The sequence below is a fragment of the Lutra lutra genome, chromosome 15, assembly GCF_902655055.1.
Source record: "Lutra lutra chromosome 15, mLutLut1.2, whole genome shotgun sequence".
NCBI classification, from domain to species: Eukaryota; Metazoa; Chordata; class Mammalia; order Carnivora; family Mustelidae; genus Lutra; species Lutra lutra.
This window is the reverse complement of record NC_062292.1, coordinates 29,993,502-30,018,512: the sequence shown is the minus strand read 5'-3', so window position 1 is coordinate 30,018,512 and position 25,011 is coordinate 29,993,502. Positions and strand designations below refer to the sequence as shown.

The 25,011-nt window shown below is 40.5% G+C and overlaps 1 protein-coding gene across 1 annotated transcript in view; it reads left to right on the top strand.

The window, feature by feature from the left end:
• DNAH14 (dynein axonemal heavy chain 14) overlaps positions 1-25,011 on the top strand; it is a 326,637-nt gene that overhangs the window by 182,143 nt on the left and 119,483 nt on the right. The window contains exons 41-47 of the mRNA XM_047705359.1: positions 2,950-3,034; positions 5,803-6,032; positions 16,908-17,024; positions 19,216-19,374; positions 20,608-20,743; positions 22,075-22,136; positions 23,056-23,240. Of these exons, the coding sequence (XP_047561315.1) occupies positions 2,950-3,034; positions 5,803-6,032; positions 16,908-17,024; positions 19,216-19,374; positions 20,608-20,743; positions 22,075-22,136; positions 23,056-23,240 (974 nt within the window). The remainder of the gene's footprint in view (positions 1-2,949; positions 3,035-5,802; positions 6,033-16,907; positions 17,025-19,215; positions 19,375-20,607; positions 20,744-22,074; positions 22,137-23,055; positions 23,241-25,011) is intronic.

Sequence of the window (25,011 nt, the reverse complement as noted above, 5' to 3'; positions counted from 1 at the left end):
ATGGTCCAGGAACCCTCTTGAAAAATCTCAAAGTTATGTCAAGGTCAAAAAAACTTTTGGTTTTTTTTTTTTTTTTGGGTTGATTTAGGGACGTTTATCAGAAATTTCACAAAGTTGTTTTTTGTGTGTGTGGCAAGCATAGAATGCTTTTTTTAAAATTTCTTTTCAGTGTGCAGAATTCATTGTTTATGCACCACACCAGTGCTCCATGCAATACGTGCCCTCCATAATACCCACCACGAGGTTCACCCAACCTCCCATTCCCCCTCCCCTCCAAAACCCTCAGTTTGTTTCTCAGAGTCCTCAGTCTCTCATGGTTCATCTCCCCCCACCCCTGGTTTCCCCCAACTCACTTCTCTCCATGTCCTCTGTGTTATTCCTTATGCTCCACATATAAGTGAAACCATATGATAATTGATTCTCTCTGCTTGACTTATTTCACTCAGCATAATCTCTTCCAGTCCTTTCCATGTTGATGCAAAAGTTGAGTATTCATCCTTTCTGATGGCTGAGTAATATTCCATTGTGTATATGGGCTCCATCTTCTTTATCCATTTGTCTGTTGAAGGGCATCTTGGCTCTTTCCATATTTTGGCTATTGTGGACATTGCTGCTGTGAACATTGGGGTACATATGGCCCTTCTTTTCACTACATCTGTATCTTTGGGGTAAATACCCAATTGCAGGGTCTAGGGAAGCTCTATTTTTAATTTCCTAAGCAGTCTCCACACTGTTTTCCAAAGTGGCTGTACCTGCTTGCATTCCTTGATTAAAGAGGATCATATCATTGTGAAACATTATTTAGTTACTAATTTAACCAAAGTGACAAAGACTTGAGGCAAATATAAAAAGTTACATAATTGTAAAAAACTTAGCTCTTATGCTAGAGAAGACTCTGTTTTCTTAACTAATCGAAGACCTGATAAAGACAACATGAATCTCAGATTATTTTGGCAAAACACCATTGTTTTCTAGGCAGATGACTTAAAAGGTCAAGAAAAACTTCATATAGTCTCAGAAAACTTTGTCCTTTTAGCAGATGAAAGAAAATTAAATTTTAGTTTCACATATGCTCACTCATGATATTAAAGCTTATTTTTCTTTAAGCCAATTAAATAGAGATCTTTTATAATTAATTTTGACAATATTGTCTAGATACAGGAAAATGTTATCCATACATGGTATATATATCCATACACATACATAAACATACAGTTAGACACAAAGAGAGACCCTATACCTCTAAGAGTAAAATTTATCCATGAATCCTGTACAACAACATAAAACTCACTAGTTTATAAATAACAGTGAGTTCCAATTGTGTCTGTGGCAGTTGGAACAAGTGGCTGGAAGGATGGGTGGGAGGGGTGTATGAAAGCTACCTGGATCACAGGAGTCTTCTTACAACTACTAAAATTTCTGATAAATATAACTTAAATAAAATTCTTAAGAAAATGTTTAACCTTTAATGAGAAGAACATTTATTTGAAAGTAGCAAAAAATTTTCCTCTAATAAGCAAAGAGATTTTCGAATGAAGAAAATACATCCATAGCTAGAATGTATTAATATATAAACTTACAGAAGCTATCCGAGGTATAAATTGATTCAGCCTTTCTTGGAGAGCCATCTGCCAGTGCATGTCAAAAATATCCATGTCGGGGTGCCTGGGTGGCTCAGTGGGTTAAGTCTCTGCCTTCGGCTCAGGTCATGATCTCAGGGTCCTGGGATCGAGCCCAGCATTGGGGTCTCTGCTCAGCAGGGAGCCTGCTTCCCCCTCTCTCTCTGCCTGCTTGTGATCTCTCTCTGTCAAATAAATAAATAAAATCTTTTAAAAAAATCCATGTAGTCTGCCCTAGAATCTCTTATTCTAGGAATTCATTATAAATAAATAATCACAGAAATGTATAGATTTATGCACAAGGAGCTTTCTTCTATAGCAACATTATTTATTATAAAAGAGCAAAAATCTGAATTCCATCAATAGAAAAATGGCTTCATTAACCATGGTGTAACAATGTCATGTTTCAATGGAAGGACATGAAAACAGACTTTTAAAAAGCAGGATGAGCACTGAAAAGAAATTTTAAAAAATAAATTAAAAAAACTGTTTTAGAAAGTGGCTGAAATAAATATGTGTTGCTTTATCCAAAAAAAAAAAAAAAAGGATGAGAAGCCAACTCTCTTTAAATCTTGATTTTGGCTTAAATTTTAAAGTATTGTATTTAAATATTACGTATTTATATAAAGGACCATAATGAAATGCAGCAACATTTATTCGTTAACCTATGTGTGGTCGAATTGTAGAATGATAGGTTCCACAAGAAGCCTGTATTATTTTAGTATAAAGAAAATAAACATTAAAAAAGAGAAAATAAGCTAAAAGGAAGTGTGAGTAATCCCTCATTCTCTCTGTTCCTCTGCGGTTTGCTTGACCTGGACAAAACAGATGGGTGACGGGTGGGAGGGAGATGGGTACAACCGGCCTGAAGTGCACCTGTTTGGTGTTTGTTTTAGTGAATCCATTATTTGAAAGTATATAGTGTTTCTAATCCTTCATGTCATTAAGACCCATTTACTATTTAGTTCACAATGTACACCACTTTGGACGTAGTTACCTGAATGTCCTCAAGCTTTCATGTTGGAACAAACTTACAGAAAAGTTGCTAGAAGAGAATGAAGAAAAAAGTATGTTGGTTTATGCTTCAAATAAGGCAAAAATCACTTTGGACAATGCAGGTACATTCTCTGCTCCTCTTAGGAAAGTAGCTCCCACTTGGGTCTGATAAGGTAGCTACATGATAATGTGTGAAAGAAAAGTTGTTCTGTGATGATTCACAAATGAAACAGTGTTGAAGGTTAAACCTCACTAAGTTACCAGGTAAATTTGGGGTCTGTTTATCACTGTAGAAAAAAAAAAAACAACAAAAAAAACTCTTTCCTTTTTTAAGGTGAAGATTTGAAGGACACTTCAACTGAGGATAAAAGTTCTTCACATTCAGAAGTTTCTGTCAAATTCAAGAGTACAAAAAAGAGGTCAGTTACGTTCATTCAATAGACATGTTTAAGTATGGGCCAGGTGCCGGACCCTTACGCAAGTGCAGGATTACCCATCAGTAAACCAGGACCTTCGTGACTTAGAATATCAAAATCCAGTTAAATTTACCTTATTGCAGCTTACATAGAGCCCTTGTGTATCTAAAGCGAGTTTGCCAGATTTTGATGCTACGTTAAATGGATGATATGAATTCATCTGTGCAGACTCTGTACATACTTGAGAAAGGAACGAAACTGACATGAATTTATTTCATGAATCTGTCATTTATGAGCTGAGCAATGTTGAGCCAGTTGCTAAATATTTTCAAGCTTTGGTTTGCTCGTTTATAAAACTAGAAGAATTATGCAGTGTGCTGCATGTCTAGAATAGTGCCTGGTACAGAGTATAGCTGCAGAAAATATTGTTGCTACATGTCCGCCATTTTACAAAATGGACAGGAGAGTCACCACCGAGGCCTCCCTGTATTCCATTACAAGGCCCTGACACACTCACATCACATTTTCTTTTAAATGACAGAACATGTAAATACAGTTTTTAGTCTGCCTGTCAACCCCACCTTCGATTCCCCCTTTTGTCTGCATCTTCACTGTCCCCATCCTGCCCAAACCTTCACTGTTTCCTGCCTGTCCTGTTGCAAGAGCCTCCCAGTTGGTTTTCCCAGTTCTTCTAGTCCATTCTCAACACAACAGCTATACATTATTTTAACTTTTAATTGAACGGTGAGTAGCCATAAAAGAACGCTGGTAAGGTAGGTGCAAGATACAAACAATATACAAACATTCCTATACACCACACAGTTCTAGAAAAAACGTATAATTTATCTCTGAAGTCCTCTGTGTACCTATCTGGATCTTCTGTCATCCCATCACCTGAGATAACTACTAACCTGGATTTTATGTTTATTGATACATTCTGAACAATATATTTTTCACCTTTGCATGTTTTTAACCTTTAATGGAATCACTGTGCTCTTGGCTGACTTATAATGTTTTGCTCAGGGTTCCTATGATTACTTCATTGTCCAGATAGGGATTCTTCATTTCACTGCCTAATACAATTAGACCATTGTATAAATATGTCACAACTTACTGACCTGTTGATGGACATATATGGTTGTCAATTTTTGTTATGACACATTCTACTGTGGTTAATATGCTTGTATATGTCTCCTGGTATTTATATGTACATGTTTGATTTTTTTTTTAACTTTTAAAAATTTATTTATTTGAGAGGGAGAGAGAGAAAGGAGCACAAACAGGGGGAGGAGCAGAGGGAGAGGGAGAAGCAGGCTCCTGCTGAGAATGGAGCTCGACGTGGGGCTCAATCCCAGGGCCCTGGGATGATAACCTGAGCCGAAGACAGGCGCTTAACCATCTGAGCCACCCAGGCACTTCACAAACATTCAATTTAAAAAAAATACACTACAATAAATAAATACTAAATAAATAAATACATAAATAATCTTTCTTTTTTATAGACATTTCATGTCTTCTCATTAGACTCAGAATGGAAGGACAGAAGCTGTGTAGAGCATGGGAGCCCTGGCTGCCTCTGCACCGACTCCGGCTTCTTGTCTCAGTTCCTCAGACCAGCTTGATCCTTTGGCTTCTGGATCCTGCTACATGTGCTCTGCCCAGAGGCTGCCCCGCCTCCCATGGGCTGACGCGGCCCCTTGACCACCGCTGTGCACGTCACATGTAACTGTCTCCCTTATACATGCCGTGGCTTAGCATTCCCATTCTTACCCTGGAGAGAAGGGGTCACGTTTGCTTGGTCCAGGACAGCTGATACACAGTAGGAATTCATGAATATTTGCTGAATGAACTATCACACATGACTAGAAATTTTAAATAGAACTGAATATGTGCATTGGACATCGATGATTGCCAATAAGTTTCAGGTTGATGATACATTTTTAATATTTTCATAATTTATGAGTAATTGTATGATAATAGTATATCCTGAACTATTTTAAATGCCTTGAAATCAAGCCCAAACCTTTCGTTCAGTCCCTCACCATCAGCCCTGTCACTGCAGAATCTCAGGGTCCACAGACCAGGGTGACCTTGTTGGCCCAGACTGGACGAGACTTTCCCCAGACTCACAGAGTGTGGCTTCAGCTGCGTGGAACTAAATCAGCCTTCACAGCCTGGCTGAGAGCAATACAGAGTGAAGGACTAGGACCAGGATTATGTTTTTGTACATAAAACGGAGAATTACCAGATCCTCTCCCAAAAGATAGGTAAACTTGTGACTAATAAACTGACCTCATAAATAAAAGTGAATCATTTGTACTAAATAAATGAAATAAAGGTGGTCTACAGATCTCTCACACAATGGTACCTTAAAAATAGTAGAGGTGTGTAATTTACATGATATCAACTAAAATTGTACATTACTATTAAAACATTCATGTTAACACCTAACTGTTCTATAATTTTTAGTAATGAAACTTTGATATGATATCAAAATCACTGAACTTCCTTCTAAAATTTCAACTTTCTTGGGGTGCCTGGATGGCTCAGTGGGTTAAGCCTCTGCATTCGGCTCAGGTCGTGATCTTGGGGACCTGGGATTGAGCCCTGCATCGGGCTTTCTGCTTGGAGGGGAGCCTGCTTCCTCCTCTCTCTCTGCCTGCCTCTCTGCCTACTCATGATCTCTCTCTCTCTCTGCCAAATAAATAAAAATCTTTAAAAAAATAAAAATAAAATTTTAACTCTTACCCTCCCACATGTGTCTGCCCCAGAGCTGAAAATACATGGTATCTGGAGAAGAATCCTCATAAGTTAAAAATTATGCTTCAGAAGCTCTTCGTGTTTGCATTTACTTGGGCCTTTGGAGGAACTTTAAAGCGTGAGGATGAACACGAAGATGACCTGGTGCCGTATTTGAGCCACGAGCCTGGTTCCCCTGCCATGGTGACCTACGATTTTGACAAGCTTGTGCATGAGCTGTTTGAGAGCAATCCACGCATAGGTAGGTTCTGGGGGCAGCAGTCCTAATTATACTTGCTTCAGAATATTAGTGTGGGGGCATTTAGGCGGTCAGCTCTGTCTGCCACTCAGTCTGACTCCTGATCACAGCTCAGGTCTTGATCTCACAAGTATGAGTTCAAGCCCCATATTGGTCTCCTTGCTAGGCAAGGGGCCTACTTTAAAAAAAAAAAAAAAATACAGATACTTTGTCAGAGCTGATATAAATCTCTGGATAAAATAAATTTTAAAGAAAAGAGGGATCCGGGGCGCCTGGGTGGCTCAGTGGGTTAAGCCACTGCCTTTGGCTCAGGTCATGATCTCGGAGTCCTGGGATCGAGCCCCGCATCGGGCTCTCTGCTCTCTCGGGGAGCCTGCTTCCTCCTCTCTCTGCCTGCCTCTCTGCCTGCTTGTGATCTCTCTGTCAAAAAAAAAAAAAAAAAAAAAAAACAAACAAATAAAAAAACAACAACAACAACAACAAAAAACAGATTAAAAAAAAAAAAAGAAAAAGAAAAGAGGGATCCCTGGGTGGGCTCAGTTTGTTAAGGGTCCGACTCTTGATTTCAGCTCAGGTCATGATCCCAAGGTTGTGAGAGGGATTCTCTCTCTCCCTCTGCCCCTCCCCCCACTAAAAAATTAGTTAGAAACTCTTTATGGATGGCCTTGAATTAAAGGCCCATCTTTTAAAGTGTGAGGTTAAAGGTAAAAGCACACTCCAGTACCGTTAGTCCAGCAAAAGAGGCTGAAATAAATTCGACTCCTGGTCAATTGTTGTTCTAAGGGAGCTGTCACACAAGTAAGGCAGAACAGATGAAACCTTGAAACTCTTGACCTCGGCCTAGCTGAGCCCACTGGCCATCTAGCTGGATCTGTGTTATACATATCCTCGTGCACCAGGAATTTCTGTAGATTATAGTTTCATTTACTTCTTAAAGACTAATATTATAAAAACTATTTTATGAAGTCTTAGATTTCTTTATTATGTATGTTTTTTGAGTCAGTTCTAACAAATGGAATCTGTCGTCATTTTCTGAAATGGTAAGCCTTCCCAATTAGCAGTCACTAATTAAAGGAACTTGCAATAGATGAAGAGATCCTTTTTGGTGCAGGTACCAAGAAGACAAAACAGTGAACCATGAATGTATTTAGAAGAACTTTGTTAAAGATGAGAGCCAAAAAATATTTACCAAAAGTATAGATTTGACCAGTTTGTGTGATGTAACTCTTAAAATATCCTTTTGAAATTATTTGTAAATGTTCTATTTAAAGTATCTTTGACCACAAAGTTTTGTGTTATTTCCTATGGAAATTATTTTTAAAAAAATTTTTATTTATTTGAGAGGGAGCATGAGCAGGGGGGAGAGGGAGAGGGGGAAGCAGACTCCCCGCTGAGCTGGGAGCCCAATGCGGGGCTCGATCCCAGAACCCTGGGATCATGACCTGAACTGAAGGCAGATGCTTCACACAATGAGCTACACAGACTCCCAGAACTTAACTTTTTTTAAAAGATTTTATTTATTTATTTGACAGATCACAAGTAGGCAGAGAGGCAGGCAGAGAAAGATGGGGAAGCAGGCTCCCCATTGAGCAGAGAGCCTGATGTGAGGCTCGATCTCAGGACATTGAGATCATGACCTGAGCTGAAGGCAGAGGATCAACCCACTGAACTACCCAGGTGCCCCAAAATTAACTTTTAATATCAAAATGCACTGCACATTATTTGTTGTTGACTCAGTGAGTCAACTGGATGTTGCTAATTCCTAAGAGAAATAAACTGCCCTGATTTATTTGTCAGGCAGAAAATACCTCAAATTCTATTATTTCTTCTCCATGTGAACCTAAAGGCAACTCAGTAAATTATACCTTATGTTAGAAGGTTTATCTTAAAACGATGAGTAAGGAATTCTGTTTTGTCATCTGAAGTATGAGTAGAAAAGCTAGTTTGGGATGGGTGTAGGAATGAAAGGAGGGGCAGGTGGCAGTAGTTGTAAAAAGTACAAAACCATCAGAATGGAAAAGAGAAGAGAAAAAAAGGGAGTCCTGAAACTTCCCACTTGTAGTCACTCTGAACAAAATTGTAAAACACAAAACAATTAATACTAAGAAAGTATACCTACTGGTATACTGTCACCTATCATAATATTAATTCATTCCAGATGAAATTATTATAGCCTAACAGAGACCTGTAACATTTCTGTTACAGGTCTCTGTTAGGCTATAATAATTTCATCTGGAATGAATTAATATTTATTAATATGTTAGGGTTCTTTTTTGAAAGATAAATAAGGAAATGGCATCCATTTTTCAACAAATAAGCATATATGAAGCAAATAAAGTAGAAATGAAAATAGAACATACAGCTATGAAAAAGGACCAAATAGAACTTCTGTAATCATTCAAGTGAAAGAGTGAGTAGTCCAGATGAGCTCTACTCTTGGCACCATCAGAGAAAGAATTAGTTATTTGAGGGGTGGCTGGGTGGCTCAGTCAGTTAAGTGTCTGCCTTCAGCTCAGTTCATGATCCCAGGGTCCTGGGATTAAGCCCCACATCGGACTCCCTGCTCAGCAGGGAGTCTGCTTCTCCCTCTCCCTCTGCCCCTCTCCCATGCTGTCTCTCTCAAATAAATAAATGAAATCTTTTTTTAAAAATAGGTAAACTGAAACCTAGAAAAAAAGTCTTCAAGTTTTCTTCGTATTGACTTGGCGTGTTTCTTATTCAGCTTAGTCGTACAAATTTCATCCTTCTTTCTGTGGTTTTGCACTTGCCATTATTAATGGTACCGTTACAAAAGCTTCCCCATTAAGTATGGTCTTGGTTTTGTTATTGCTGCTGAGCTCTTATGTTTCATTTCTGGAAGGTCTGTTTGGTTCCTTTTCAAATAGGCTATGTCACTTTTTTATAGTTTCTTGTTCTGTATTTTCAAGCTTACTTTCATTTAAACATAGTAAGCATGGCTGTCTTAAAATATGCACCTGATAATTCTAGTCATTCGAGTCTTATTAATCAGGGGCTGTTACCTAGTTTCTGCTAATTACCTTTAACTGGTTATTAAATCTGCAAAACTTATCTGTATGGTTGAGGATAATAGTCCCCTTCTATAGAAGGCATATCCACTGCATCCATCATAGCTAAATATTAGATTAGACAAGAACATCAATGGGCATTAAACTTAGGGCAGAATTTGATGGGGAGCAGGCTATTGCCTGATCTGATACTGTTTCCTCACACACTAGTTCTTAGCTGCAAGAAATAAAACAGCAAAGAAAGAAAGCAAAGGACAAATGTTAGAGTGAGTCCTCTTGCTGGATGATGATAAGGCCAACTAACAGCTTCCCGGAAAGCCCCACATCCCACTTCTCGGGTCCTGTGGATGGGCTAACTCATTGCACAGCAGAGTTTGAGGGTGTAACTAGGTTAAGAACCTTGAGATTATCCTGGATCATGAGTCCTTAATGGTGGAGAAGGAGGCAGGAGAGGCACAGGAGGCATGAAGGGGGGATGCAGAGGTTGAAGTGATGCAGTCATGCAGTTGCTGGCTTTGAAGGTGGAGGAAGAGGCCACGAGCCAAGGACTGCATGTGGCCGCCCAAAGCTCGAAAGGGCAGAGAAAGGGATTTCCCTTGAGAGCCTCCAAAGGAATGCAGTCCTGCCAACACTTTGATTTTAGTCCAGTGAAAACAGGATGGACCTGTGACCTCTAAAACTGTAAGGGAGAAATCTGTGTTGTTTTGAGATCCCTAAGTTGGTGGTAATTTGTTAAAACAGCAACGGAAAACTTACACAAAGGCTTTGTCAGTCTGAATTCATGCTTTCTGTTCTTGACAGACATGCAGACAGATGCAGAAATAAAACAGGTGTGTGTGCGAGTGTACAGAAACCTGTTTCTCAGCTCTTCACACGCATCACCCTCCCCTTGGCAGCACAGTCCCATGCCAGGAGGGAAAAGGGATGGCTTGTGCATGAGTGAGTGGCTTCTCAGCTGGGTGGGACACTGCCACGGAGGCCCAGTTTTCTTTAGCCCCGTAGAAAGTAGCGAACTGTGAACTACCTGACTATAGGGAAGTGGGGGCTGAGAGAACAGCAGCCAGGGCTCAGAATGAGACACAAATCCTACTAGACTACTTTAGGACTCCAACAGGAGGTCCACCCATGAGCTTCTGGGGACATCTTGCCCAAGGATCCCCTGAACTGGTCCATGGGCTCCCCCAACACTCCATTAGCTTTACCCGTAAACATCCTCTTCCAGGGGAAGGTTCCCTATGTGCATCCCAGAGGACAGCAAAAGTGAGCCTTTTCAGATGGGTAGTAGAAAACTAGGCAGATTGCAGGGTTGGGAGAAACCACACAAATACAGCGTCCGGCACCACCCAAGAGAAAGAAACAGGAAGGCTGTCAGCACCCAGCCTGGCTTGGCAGAATGGAGAGAAGGCATACGTGCCTAAAAATTACCCAGTAGGAGAGAACAAGATGTGTGGGGTAAGCATACCCATAGAAAAGATCAAAAAAGCCTCAGGATCCTTAACAAGTCAGAGGGGGTTACTTCTTTCCCACAGTCAGTTAGTAAAAACTGGAGGAGACCATTTCTCCAATGTGGAGACCATAATGAAGGACTTCAAGGAACAGGAAAAACTGAGGAAACATGACAACCAAAGGAGTACAATATTTCTCCAGTAACTGACCCCAAAGAAACAGAGATTTGTGGTTTGCCCAATTAAAAATTCAAAATAGCTGTTTTGAGGAAGTCTGATAAGCTAAAAGACAACACTGGAAGACAATTTGGTGAAATCAGGAAAACGATACTTGAACAAAATGAGAAAGTAGCAGAGACGGGAATCAGAACAGAAGCAAACAGAGGTTGTGCAGCTGGAGAATACAGTGAATGGGATAGGACATCAACAGCAGGGGCGCCTGGGTGGCTCAGTGGGTTAAGCCGCTGCCTTCGGCTCAGGTCATGACCCCAATGCCCTGGGATTGAGTCCCGCATCGGGCTCTCTGCTCAGCGGGGAGCCTGCTTCCCCCTCTCTCTCTGCCTGCCTCTCTCTCTACTTGTGATCTCTGTCTGTCAAATGAATAAATAAAATCTTTAAAAAAAAAAAAAAAAGAACATCAACAGCAGACTGGATCAAGCAGAGGAAAGAATCTCCAGGGCAGAAACCAGGTCATTTGTGATTATCCGCTCACAGGAGAACTAAGAAAAAAGAATGAAGAAAGCCTGTGAAATATGAGATATGATTTTTTAAAATCTACCCATCAAGGGAGTCCCAAAAGGAGATGCAAGCAAGAAAGGGACAGAAAGCTTATTTAGAGAAATAATAGCGGAGAACTTACTAAATCTGGGGAGGATTTAGATACTTTTTAAATGAAGTTCAGAGATCTCTCCAATAATTTCAACCCAAAAAATCTTCTCAGACACATAAACTATCTAAAAGAAGGAGAATTTGAACACAGGTAGAAGAAAAAATTGCCCACATAAAGGACTACCATAAAGTTCAGTAAATTCCTCACCACAAGCTTGCAGCCCAGGAGGCAGTGGGATCATCTCTTCAAGGTGCTGAAAGAAAAATCTGCCAACCAGGAATACTTTACCCTGCAAAGTTGTCCTTCAAAAAATGAAGGAGAGGGGCGCCTGAGTGGCTCAGTCAGCTAAGCGTCTGCCTTCTGCTCAGACCATGATCCCAGGGTCCTGGGTCAAGCCCCATATTAGACTCCCTGCTCAGTGGAGAGTCTGCTTCTCCTTCTGCCACTGCCCTCCCTGCTCTTTCTCTCTCTCTTTCTGAAATAAATAGAATCTTAAAAAAAAAAAAGGCAGGGGTAGCACCTGGGTGGCTCAGTGGGTTAAAGCCTCTGCCTTCGGCTCAGGTCATGATCCCAGGGTCCTGCTCAGCAGAAAGCCTGCTTCACCCTCTCTCTGTCTCTGCCTGCCTGCTTCTCTGCCTACCTGTGATCTCTGTCTGTCAAATAAATAAATAAAATATTTTTTTTTAATGAAGGACAGAAAAAGACTTTCCCAAACAAAAGCTGAGGGAGTTCATCACCCTAGACCAGCCCTACAAGAAATGCAAAAGGAGTTCTTCAAACTTCAGTGAAAATGTTAATTAGTAGCAGGAAAAAATAATGAAATTAGGGGCGCCTGGGTGGCTCAGTGGGTTGACACCTCTGCCTTCGGCTTGGGTCATGGTCTCAAGGTCCTGGGATCGAGCCCACATCAGGCTCTCTGCTCGGCAGGGAGCCTGCTTCCTCCTCTCTCTCTGCCTGCCTCTCTGCCTACTTGTGATCTCTGTCTATCAAATAAATAAAATCTTTTTAAAAAAATAATGAAATTATAAAGCACATTGGTAAAGGTAAATATATAGTGAAACTCAGATGCTCTACTACTGTAATATGATGGCATTTGAATCACTTTAGTATAAAAATTAATACTCAAAAACATTAAAAATTCCTATAGCTGCTTAGATGTGTAATGGATAACCAATATAAAGAGTAATTGTGACATGGAAAATATAAAATGTGAGGGGAAGGCGAAAGAGTTTTTGCATGTGATTGAATTTGACTTGTTATCAGCTTAAAAGATGTTTTATGTCATGTATGTCATGTCAAGTGTCATGGTAACCACAGACCAAAAATCAACAGTACACAAAAGATAAAGAAAAGGAAATTAATGCATACCACTAGGGAAAATCATCAGTTCACAAGGAAGAGAGGAAGAGGGAACAAGGGAACCACAAAACAGCCAAGAAACAATCAAATGTCATTAGTCTTTGCTTCTCAAAATTACTTTATTTTTTTAGAAGATTTTACTTATTTATTTGACAAAGAGAGAGAGATCACAAGCAGGCAGAGAGGCAGACAGAGAGAGGGGGGAAGCAGGCTCCCCGCCGAGCAGAGAAACCAACGTGGAGCTTGATCCCAGGACCCCAAGATCATGACCCACGCCGAAGGCAGAGGATTAACCCTCCGAGCCACACAAGCGCCCCCTCAAAATTACTTTAAAAGTAAATAGATTAAAATCTACAATCAAAAGATATAAAGCATATAAATGGATTTTTAAAACAAGCCAACTATATGCTGCCTACAAGAGATTCACTTCTGATTCAAGGACACACAGAGGCTCAAATTTGTATTCCATGCAAATGGAAAACTGAAAGAGCACGTGTAGTAGCTAAGCTATACTTCTATTGGACAACATAGGCTTTAAGTCAAAAACTATAACAACAGACAAGGTCATCATGTGATGGTAAAGGAGTCAATTCATCAAGAAGATATAACAACTGTGAATGTATATGCACCCAACATCAGAGTACCTAAACTTATTAAGCAAATACAGATCTGAAGAAATAGAGAACAGTATAGTAGGGGAATTTAATATCCTACTTTAAACAGTGGATAGATTGTTCAGAGAGAAAAATCAATAAGGAAATATTGGAACTGAGCTATAGTTTAGAGAAAATGGGCCTGCCAGACATATACAGAGAATTCAGTCTGACAGCAGCAGACTGCACATTCTTCTCAAGCACACATGGAAATATTCTCCAGCATAGATCATTATGTTTGGTCACAAAACAAGTCTTAACAAATTATTAAGATTGAAAATTATACTGCATATCTTTTCTGACCATTGTGAAAACTAGACCATTGATGAAAACTAGAAAATTAAAAGTATGTAGAAATTAAATAGCACACTTCTGAAAAATCAATGAAAAAATTTTTGAAAAAATGTTTTTTAATTGGTTTCAAAAAAAAACAAAAATGGAAACAAAACATACCATAATTTATGGGTTTCAATAAAAATTTGTAGAAGGAATTTTATAGCAATAAATGCCCACATGACAATAAAAGAAAGATGTCAAATAATCTAACTTTACACTTCAAAGAAAAAGGAAAAAAAGAATAAGCCTAAAGTTAGTGGAAGGAAAGAAATAACAAAGATCAGAGTAGAAATAATTAAAAGAGGCCAGAAGAACAATAGAAAAGATCAACAAAACTAGAAACAGGTTTTTTGGAAAGGTAAACAAAACTGACAAATCTTTACCTAGATTAAGGAAAAAAGAGAGAAGGCTCAAATAAAATGAGAAATCAAAGAGACATTGCAATAGACACCATAGAAATACGAAAGATCGTAACAGACTACTATGCACAATTATATATCAACAAATCAGATAGCCTGAAATAAGTGGGGACATAATCTAGAAGCAAACAACCTGCTTCTATTTCACGAAGAAATAGAAAATCTGAACAGACCAAAACAAGTAATGGGATTGAGTGAGTAAAACTTCCCGTCAAACAAAAGTCCTGGACCAGATGGCTTCACTGGTGAATTCTGTCAAACACTGAAGTCCTTCTTAAACTCTTCCAAGAAGAAAAAAACTGAAGACAAAGGAAAACTTCCGAAGTCATTTTTCAAGGCAGCATTTCCCTAATAGCAAAACCAGATAAGGACACCACAAAACAACAACAACAACAAAAACTCTACAAGCCAATATCCCTAATGAATACAGATACAAAAATCTTCCTCCCAAATGAGCAAACTAAACATCACATTAGAAGAATTACAAACTATGCTCATGCAGGATTTGGGATGCAAGATGGTTCAGTTTATGCAAACCAATAAATATGATGCGTCATGTTAACATATACAAGTGCCTCAAGAAGTAAAATAGGAATAAATGAACCAAGGAGGTGAAAGATCAGTACACTGAAAATTACAAGACATCGATGAATCAAAGAAGACACAAATAAATAGTCTGTGCTTATGAGTTGAAAGAGTTAGAGTTGTTAAAATGTCCATACTCCAAAGACATCTATAAATTCAGTGCGATCCCTATCAAAACTGCAGTGGCTTTTTTCACAGAAATAGATAAAACAACCCTCAAATTCATCTGGAACCAGAAAAGACTGAAGAGCCAAAACCATCCTGTGGAAGAAGAACAAAGCTGGAGGCCACACACTTCTTTATCTCAAACTGTATTCCATAGCAATAAAAATCAAAACAGTATGGCACTGGCATTGAAAACTGACACAGAGACCTATAGAACAGAACAGAATCTAGAAGTAAACCCAAGCCCATGTACCCAACCAATTTTCTTTTTTTTTTTTAAATTTGTTTATTTGACAGAGAGCTAGAGAGAGAGCACAAGTAAGCAGAGCGACAGGGAGAGGGGGAGAGAGAGAGAGAAGCAGGCTCTCCGCTGAGCAGGGAGCCCAATGCGGGGCTCGATCCCAGGACCCTGGAATCATGACCTGAGCCGAAGACAGCCGCTTAACCAACTGAGCCACCCGGGCGCCCCCCAACCAATTTTCTTAAGAAGATTTTATTCACTTCAGAGAGCACACGTGCCAGTAGGGAGGGGCTGGGGGAGACAGAGAAAGAAGCTGAAGCAGACTCCTTACTGAGCACAGAGCCCAGGGTGGGGCTTGATCTCACAACTGTGAGATCACGACCTGAGCCGAAACCAGGAGGCGGACTCCCAACCGACTGAGCCAATGAGGCACCCCTAGCCAACCAATTTTTGACAGAGACACCAGGAAGATGGTCTCTTCAATAAAAAGAACTGGGAAAACTGCATATTCTTATGCAAACGGAATAATGAAGTTGGACCCCTATCTCATACCAGGGACAAAAATTAACTCAGGATGGATTAAAGGTATAAACGTAAGACCTGAAACTATAAAATTCCTAGAGGAAAACATAGGGGGAAAGTTCCTTGGCATTGGTCTCGGCAATGATTTTTTTGGAATTGACACCAAAAGTAAGGGCAACACAAGCCAAAATAAGCAAGTGGCACTGCACGACGTTGAAAAGCTTCTGCACCGCCGAGGAAACCATCAACCAAATGAAAAGGCAGCCTATGGAGCAGGAGAAACATTTGCAAACCATATATGTGAGAAAGGGTTAATATCCAAAATATTAAATAATAATACTACAACTCAGTAGCAAAACAAAACAAAAAAACCAGATTGGTGATTACCAGGGGTTGGAACAGAAGACAAAAGGGGTAGCACTAGGGAGTTTTTTAAGGGTTTTAGGATTGTTTTGTTATCTCATCCATTATAGTGATTACAAAATACATTCAGGTGGAAAAAACAACAACAACAACAAAAAAGCAAAAAAACTCCTAGAACTGTATGCTCCCTAAAAATGAATTTTCTGGTATATAAAAATTTTACAAATAATTCAAGGAACTGTATCAAATATTCACATTGTTATCTTCATATGGTGAAAGCATGAAAATTCTTTTGCTTTTATTCTGTATTTTCTGGAATCTATTAAGAAAATGTATTACTTTTTTTTTAAGATTTTTATTTATTTATTTGACAGAGAGGGAGATCACAAGTAGGAGAGAAGCAGGCTGGGGGAGGGGGAGTGAGGGGAAGCAGGCTCCCTGCTGAGCAGAGAGCCCAATGCGGGGCTCGATCCCAGGACCCCGAGATCATGACCGGAGCCAAAGGCAGAAGCTTTAACCCACTGAGCCACCCAGGTACCCCCCCAAATTTATTAATTTTATAATGGAAAAACTAATGTGCTTTGCAAATAAGTAGCAAAGTTACCTAATACAGTGGTTTGACTAAAACCAGTATAATACTTTCATTTAATAATATCCAACACATGGTAATAATCAGAACTGGGTAAGATTTCAAAGGATATCAGATTATGATTCACCTTATTTTCTGGATATAAAAAGACATTTTCATTTAATTAAAGATCAGCAGAAAAAACAAGGATAGGCCTGTTTTATAAATTTGGATATACCCTTGGTGAATAGTTATTATTTCCGATTCAACAATCAGATTTTTCACATAGAGGTCATGTCATTAATGAAACATTCCGTAAATGAACCTTTCTTACTTGGACTTATTTATGTGTCATTTTCAAATGTAGGCGTCAACCTACCATCTGGTAAATGTTCTATCTTTGGCTATTTTGTGGATTTGCAGCAGTGCGAATTCATACCGTGGTCAGAATTACTTCCTACTGTTCAGACACTAATTCAAAAAGGTAAGGAGAATTACTAGAATCATACTCTGACTTTCCTAAAATGTTGGGACTGCTTTATATATAGAAGTAGTTATATGAGCAACTTTGAGGACTGACCTGTTCCAAGCTAGTGCAGAACCACTCAGACCTGTGTTTCCAAAACATGCCTTTAAGAAAATAACCACTGAGTATTGCTTTCTGAGAAACCTATTTGATTGAGTCAGTTACGCATTGTAAAACTATAGCTCACTGAAAGTCTTGCTAGTGGAAAGATTTGATATTTTAATTAGCTGTGGTTACTGAAAGCAGAAGAGGGAGAGGACCAGGACCTCTTTTAAAATAGGAAAAGCATATATGTAAGAACTCTACTTGATTATAAAAGAAAGAGCTAATCAGAAAAAAAGGAATCATAGCTTCACAAATGTCCAGATATGCTTCATTGTTCTTATTCTCAATCTTCTGCAGACTTACAGAAAACAAAGATATGGAAAGGTGTTGTACCATGAGAGCTTGGTTGAAGTTTGAGGCAGGAACTTAATGATCAGGCTTCAGAGTTCTTGTAAATACAAGAAATTCAATAAATGCAAATTGAGTGGAAATTCTCTGAAGTCAATTTTCTCCCATCAATGAATTTCAAAGTTTTGTTATAAAACTTTCTGACAGAAAACAACCAGAGATATCATAATTATGAAGCATCCAGAAAGTTCTGATTTTGAAATGATTTATACCAGCATTCTGTTGTATGATATTTGTCGCAATAAGGATTAGTGGGTGATTATATTTATTTAAAACCTCTGAGTTGTGTATCATTTGTTAGTGCTATATTGGTTATTTTAGCCCTGAGCTTTATTACTACATACAAAAAAACAACTGAGTATCAATGCACATAACTCAATATCTTAGTTTACCATTTCTATGGGAAACCAGAGGTATTTCCTCCAAATCTGAGATACAACTTCCTCTGGTCCCACTTTATCCTAATTGTAGGCCAAGAGCTTAAAAGATACTAAAACCCTCCTGAGCTTTCAAAGCCAACCCATAACAGGAATTGAAACATCAGAACATCACAACATCACCTTCAACTGAGCCTGTGCCAAGTAAATCAGAGGACCTGGTACCAGACCAGTCTCTGGCACCAGAAACAAAAACATAACAAAACCGCACATTTTTTTTTTCATGACAATCGAGGAAGATTCTCAGAAATACCATTAGTGATGTGCAGGGCTTTGGAATGAAAACACGGGAAGCCAACTTGTCAGTATACATCAGAATTCTACACCGTACTCCAGTTTATACCGACCCAGCAACTGTGCATGTGAGAGGCTGTGTGCAGAATGACATGGAGATATTCTCTAAACTCAGCGAAAGCCTGGAAAGAACATAAATATCCATTGCTGGGGCACTGGCAAGAAATCCATGATACCTTCAAATACCCAGTTTTTAAAAGTTGCTGACCGGCATACACAGTATGGGAACTCGTTCCTAGGATATGGGAATGGGAAAGAGACTGTCGACCGCCTGCCTTTATGGCCTTCAGAATTGTGCCCCACGCGAGTGTGTCAGCCGGTAGGTTGCTAGCATTAGAAAAGCTAGAGGTCTCTGTCATGTGAAGCCCTTCTGAGAAGTTTAGCTGCATAATACTGGAAAGAATGAGAGTAGAATTTGTAGGAAGCTGTGGGTTCAAGAGAGATTTGGTTTAGTTTTGGGGGTGTGTGCGTGTGTGTTTTATTTCATATGAAATTGCCCATATTCAACTGAATTTTACTACATAGATATCAGTTTCCCCTGGTTCAACCAATAAAAAGATGGGAGATACTAGGACATAAATATTTGTACATCGGAAAGTTTCAACAGCAACAAGACAGATGAGGGGAGGAGAAGGCTTACCCAGGAAGGGAAGTTCTTCTGAAGGACTGCAGGAGGCTGGGCAGGAGAGCTGCTTTCTTCCTGTCACTGGAGGGAATGGGGAGGACAAGGGGCCCGTGGGCGGTGGTAGTGTGGGCAGAGTGGGGGCTGGCTCACCAGCTGAGTGCCAGCGGAAGGAACAGCTGCTGAGATCAGCAGAGACGACTGGGGGACTGACGGTCCATTCTGGCTTCTCTGCAGCTGCTGACATGGTTTTACAATGTCTAGACTTTTCCAGAAAGTATCCAGTACCCAAAAGATTAATGTTTATCTATAGGTCATTTGACACTTTTTAACTTTACCTTAGGAACGTCCATGCTAGTGGACCCTGAAGGATCGAGTGAAAACCTGTTGAAGATCACAGAATACGGAGAGAACATCACTCATATCGCCACCCGAGACACAGTGTCCCTCTCTTTCCTCATAAGCTTTCTCTTAAAGAATTTCTGCCCCGTACTTCTCACAGGTATTAGGAAGATTTAAAGAAGGAGAATTTATAGAGTTAAGAACAGGCTTAGTAATTACATAGTCTATACATTTTACTTTATAACTGGGGGGCGGGATATGCTCTGAAAGGCTCTAGACACTATGTCAATATGTATTCCTACTCACAGTGTATGAATGCCCATTTGCCCGCATTTGCCAGGTGAGGACATTATAAATCTTCATCATTTGGTTCCTTCCAAGACAAATTCCAGAAGTAGAACTACAGGATCAGTGCACACATGGCCCCCGCAGCCTTGGGCTGACAGCCTTAGAGTGTCCCTGACGGAAGGCGCACAGATTGGTCTAATTAAATGTAATTACATACAAGGAAAAAATTAAAAGAACCTGCCTGATTAAAAAAAAAAAATACACAATTCCTCAACCTGATGTTTAAATGTTTCCGCCTTTTAAGGTTACCACGTGACTAATGCATACAGCCCCACGTCTCCCATAACATTTATTTTACCCCTTCCTTACCTTTTATTGCCCATCACCAGTGGCCCTAGTATTGCTCCCAGAGTTCCACATGGAAAATAATGAGGCTGGAACTCTCACATAATCTATACGTTGCCTCCAGTTTGGCCTAAGAAGATTCTTACTCTTGAGACACCTCGGTGGCTCAGTGGGTTAAGCCTCTGCCTTTGGCTCCGGTCATGATCTCAGAATCCTGGGATTGAGCCCCACATTGAGCCCTGCACTGGGCTCTCTGCTCGGCAGGGAGCCTGCTTCCCTCCCACCCCCCTCACCTGCTTCTCTGCCTACTTGTGATCTCTGTCAAATAAATAAAATCTTTTGAAAAAAAAATTCTTACTCTTAATATCAGGTGGACTGTGCAGTCCTGACCGTGTTCTGCTGGAGTAGTTTGTCATCACATCTCTCCCCAGATTGTGTCGACAGAAACGTTCAGGGAAATGAATTTCATGCAGCAGCTCCTCTGTGCTGTAAGCTGGAATATTTGCCAGAGCCATAAATGAGCCTTCGATTAAAAACAATGGGTAACTCTGACTATGTCCTTTTATCAGAGCTGTAAGTAATTTGAGAGGATTTCATATTTACGTCCTGGTTTACCCAGGCTTAACCATGGTTTTTAAAAGGAGAAAAGAATCTTTTTCATGCAATTTTCATATAAAATGTTACTGGTTCATCTTAATATGTAGTATCTATTCATTTCCTTCCACCTAAAAAAAAAAGTCTTTTTTTTTTTTTTCCTTAGGAGACCCTGCTGTTGGGAAAACCAGTGCCATTAATGAAATGCTTGAGAGGTTGGAGGGTCCTGGAGCACTGGATGTGAAATACAGCTCCATCTTAGGAGAAGTCCTACTATACAGTGAAATTAAAAAATCAAGGTTGTATATTGGAACACCAAATTTGATTTGTCTGGTAAAAAAAAGTTTGCTTTAATATATAAATGTGCCTTGTTTTAAAAAGCAAACCTGCTATGTAGAAATGCAGAACTCTTCCAAAGAGAAGTGAAGACAAAAATCTGTACTTTTCCAAAGTATTAACACCTAGATTAATTCCTTTAAATGAGAGATTTTACCTTTATTTTAAATATAACTAAAATTAAAATCTCCTTTTTCTTACATAACAAAGTACAGCTATGAACTATTTTCCTTCCTGGAAAAATAACACCTAAAACTTGCCCAAAACTGTTGCATATAATTGGTTTTCTTGCACTAGAATTTTCATCTTATCAAATATGAAATATTCTTTAAACATGGGACTCTTGATCTCAGCTCAGGTCTGATCTCAGGGTCACGAGTTCCTGCCCCATTTGGCTCCACCCACACGATATGGCGCCTACTTGAAAAAAAAAAAGTTCTTTACAAAGAACTGTCGTTCTCTGTGTCTCTTCCTGAAGGGAGGGATGAAAAAGAGTTCTAAATTGTGCAAATTAAAAGTGCAAATTTTTTAAGTTAATTCTAATTAAAATGTGAGAGAAGCACACTGTTGTTTGAACAGAATGACACGGTTGGATTCCTCCCACGCTGCAGGCCATCTCCCACCTGCACTCGTCAAGGCTGTCCTGTCTTCCCAAGACATCTTGAACTTCCTTACGTCTTTCCAACGGCACTTGGTAGCCGGAGCCCCGCCACCTGCATGTTGCATGAATGATTTTGGAATAGATCCTACTACACTTAAATACGGCTGTAAAAAGTCCAAGACATGAGTTTTGAAACATTTAATGTCATGGGCATCATTCCTTATCTGAATTATTATAATCATTAGTAACACACTAAAAAAAGAACTCTTACTATAGAGTCACTGTTTAAACTGAACAGGATTTTAATAAAGAAATCACAATACAGAGCAACATCTAAAGGCAAGACCAAAGTAAAGGTGAAAGGGGTTTCTGTTGAGCCATGCACAAGGGAAAGTGCCATTTACAAAGGGACTAGTGAGTAAATGGCTTACTACCCATCGGGCACACCAGTAGCCTGGCACCCTAGGAATTTGTCCAGTTTGTTTTTGAGAGTAAGCCTGTGTTGTTGAACTTAATGGTGATGGCAGTGGCACAATCTTCTCTGTAAAAGTGTAAATGGGAAAGAGGAGTATTTGTTTCCTTGTAGGAGAGCAAGGTAAAACCCAAGACACACCGGTACTTTGATTATATTTTGTGTGCCTGGCTACTGTGGGAAGCGAGCTAATCTTGAATCTCGAAAACCTTGTATTCCAATAGCCTGAAGCAGAATATCAGCCTCTTGCTTTCTGAAACTCCCAAGACAGGAGCTGAAAGTCAAGGTACGCATTATGTCATGTGACTCTCCTTCCTCTCTCAGCCATGTGCAGGTCACCACGTGCTTGTCCAGAATCTCAGAATGAACAGATTTCCACTGCCTGTTTAAAATCGAGAGTCCTAAAAGATCCCCACTCACCCTCAGAATGCCCTGCTGTACCCAGCAGTGGGGGGTGGTGATGGCAGAGCTTCCCAGCAAGTGGGGACTCCGGCTTCTCGGGGGAATGGTGGACTCAGTCTGGAAGTCCCTGGAGGCAGGGTCGGCCTCTCCTGTTCCTTCACCCTTGTCTGAGTAATGCAGTGGAGAAGTTACTATATGCATTCTCAGGTCCTCCTGGAGAACTCGGGCTGGGGCTCCGGGAGCAGCCGCCCCATTTCTGCAGAGGAAAAGCAGGGACAGACCCCAGACATCGGGAAGGAAGCCTGGCCCCAGGGTTCTTGCCAGAGGAGTTTTTGGTTCTGGGTCTACTTTTAGGTTTGCTGTCGCACCATCCGCAGTGGCCCTCGTGGAGGGTGCTCTCAGGGAATGTGTCCTGAGTGGACACTGGTGCCTGCTGCCTTCAGACTTCTGTGTGCGCTTTCAGTACATACACACCACCTTGCACATCCGGACACTTGGAAGCCCTAAAAGCGTACTTGTGTCAGTTGTGCATAAACTACGGAGGGTTCCCCCAGCTTCCCTGCTGTTGTGTTTGGCTGTGTGGTTGTGGAGTCCCTGCAGACCACACCAAAGGAAGGAAGTCCTGGGAAACATTCCCCAGTTGGTATTCCTTCGCTCACTGAATTGTCCTCAGTGATTTCCTGAAAATGACAACGCTAGAGTAAAATTATGTAATATTCACATTTCCCAACACCATAAAATAAATCACACATGTACTTAAAGTGCTCTAAATCTGTGTTTCTTTTCCATATTTGGCATAACAGATAAGCATATTAAAAAGCCAGCAGTCAAAACTGATGAAAGTTCCTTGAAAAATGATAAGAAGGGAATTATAGTATCAACGATAAATTTTAGCATCAGTATCACAGCTGCCAAAGCCAAGGAGATGATCCTGAAGAAATTAGTCAGAAGAACCAAAGACACTCTTGGAGCGCCGAAGAACAGCAGGGTAAAAACACCTCCCGTCCCACGGGCTAATCTGCAAGTGCTGCTGAAGCCGCGTGTGACTTGCTTTCGTTAATAACCGTAAACAGAGAAAGCAAAGTGTCACATACACTCCTGCACACGCCAGAAAATGCACTTTATAAACGGAAGCTCCGGTTTTCAGATCGGCCTAATATTGATCAATTTTACTGATTCGGAATTACGAAAGCCAAAAGAAGTTCCTGGAATCTAAATTAAACATGACCAGATAAGACAGAAAACGTGTTAGATGCCTGTGGGTTTGTAACGGTGTATTTGACCACGTTTTTCTCCTGTGAGCATGACTTGAGACTGTTAAAAACCAAAATGCAGCTGAGTTAACTGTAAGGATCTATTGGCTTTGCTCACTTATTCATGAATCTTCGAGGCATCCGCCTCACAAAAAGAAGGGCGTTCCAGGAGCTGTACAAAATGACAGATCAACAGGCAGAAGGGTGGGCAACGGGGTGGGGTTTATACTGGCAAGAAGCATGTTGGTTGTGGTGATGTCACTTTCCCTAAGTGGGTGGCAGGGGTCCATCAGGCCAACGACCTGCCTAATGCTGAGTCACCGGCTTGGGATTCCATGAGCCGAAACTGTCATTAAGTCTGGGTTGGGTGCCATGGGGCTTACCATGAGGGACTCCATTTTGGGCCTATTGTCTTATTTTCTTTGTTTGTTTTCATTTTTTTTTTTTTAGGATTGTATTTATTTATTTGACAGAGAGCACAAGTAGACAGAGAGGCAGGCAGAGAAAGAGGGGAAAGCAGACTCCCTGCTGAGCAGAGAGCCCGATGCGGGACTGGATCCCAGGACCCTGGGATCATGACCTGAGCCGAAGGCAGAGGCTTTAACCCACTGAGCCACCCAGGCACCCCTATTGTCTTGTTTTTTGTTTTGTTTTGTTTTTTAAAGATTTATTTATTTGACAGACAGAGATCACAGTAGGCAGAGAGGCAGGCAGAGAGAGAGGAAGGGAAGCAGGCTCCCTGCTGAGCAGAGAGCCCCAGGTGGGACTCAATCCCAGAACCCTGGATCGTGACCTGAGCCAAAGGCAGAGGCTTTAACCCACTGAGCCACCCAGGCGCCCCTATTGTCTTGTTTTTTTTAATCATTTTTTTTAATTTATTTTCAGCATAACAGTATTCATTGTTTTTGTACCACACCCAGTGCTCCATGCAATCCGTGCCCTCTCCAATACCCACCACCTGGTTCCCCCAACCTCCCACCCCCCCACCTCTTCAAACCCTTCAGATTGTTTTTCAGAGTCCACAGTCTCTCATTGTTCACCTCCCCTTCCAATTTCCCCCAACTCGCTTCTCCTCTCCGTCTCCCCATGTCCTCCATGCTATTTGTTATGCTCCACAAGTAAGTGAAACCATATGATAGTTGACTCTCTCTGCTTGACTTATTTCACTCAGCATCATCTCTTCCAGTCCCGTCCATGCTGCTACAAAAGTTGGGTACTCATCCTTTCTGATGGAGGCATAATACTCCATAGTGTATATGGACCACATCTTCCTTATCCATTTGTCTGTTGAAGGGCATCTTGGTTCTTTCCACAGTTTGGCGACCGTGGCCATTGCTGCTATAAACATTGGGGTACAGATGGCCCTTCTTTTCACTACGTCTGTATCTTTGGGGTAAATACCCAGTAGTGTCTTGTTTTTAACACGACCATAAGAGGAAGAGAAGCAGATCTGCAGCCCCAGGGAAAGGTACCAAGAGAAGAACCTTGTTGAGTGCTGCCTGCTAT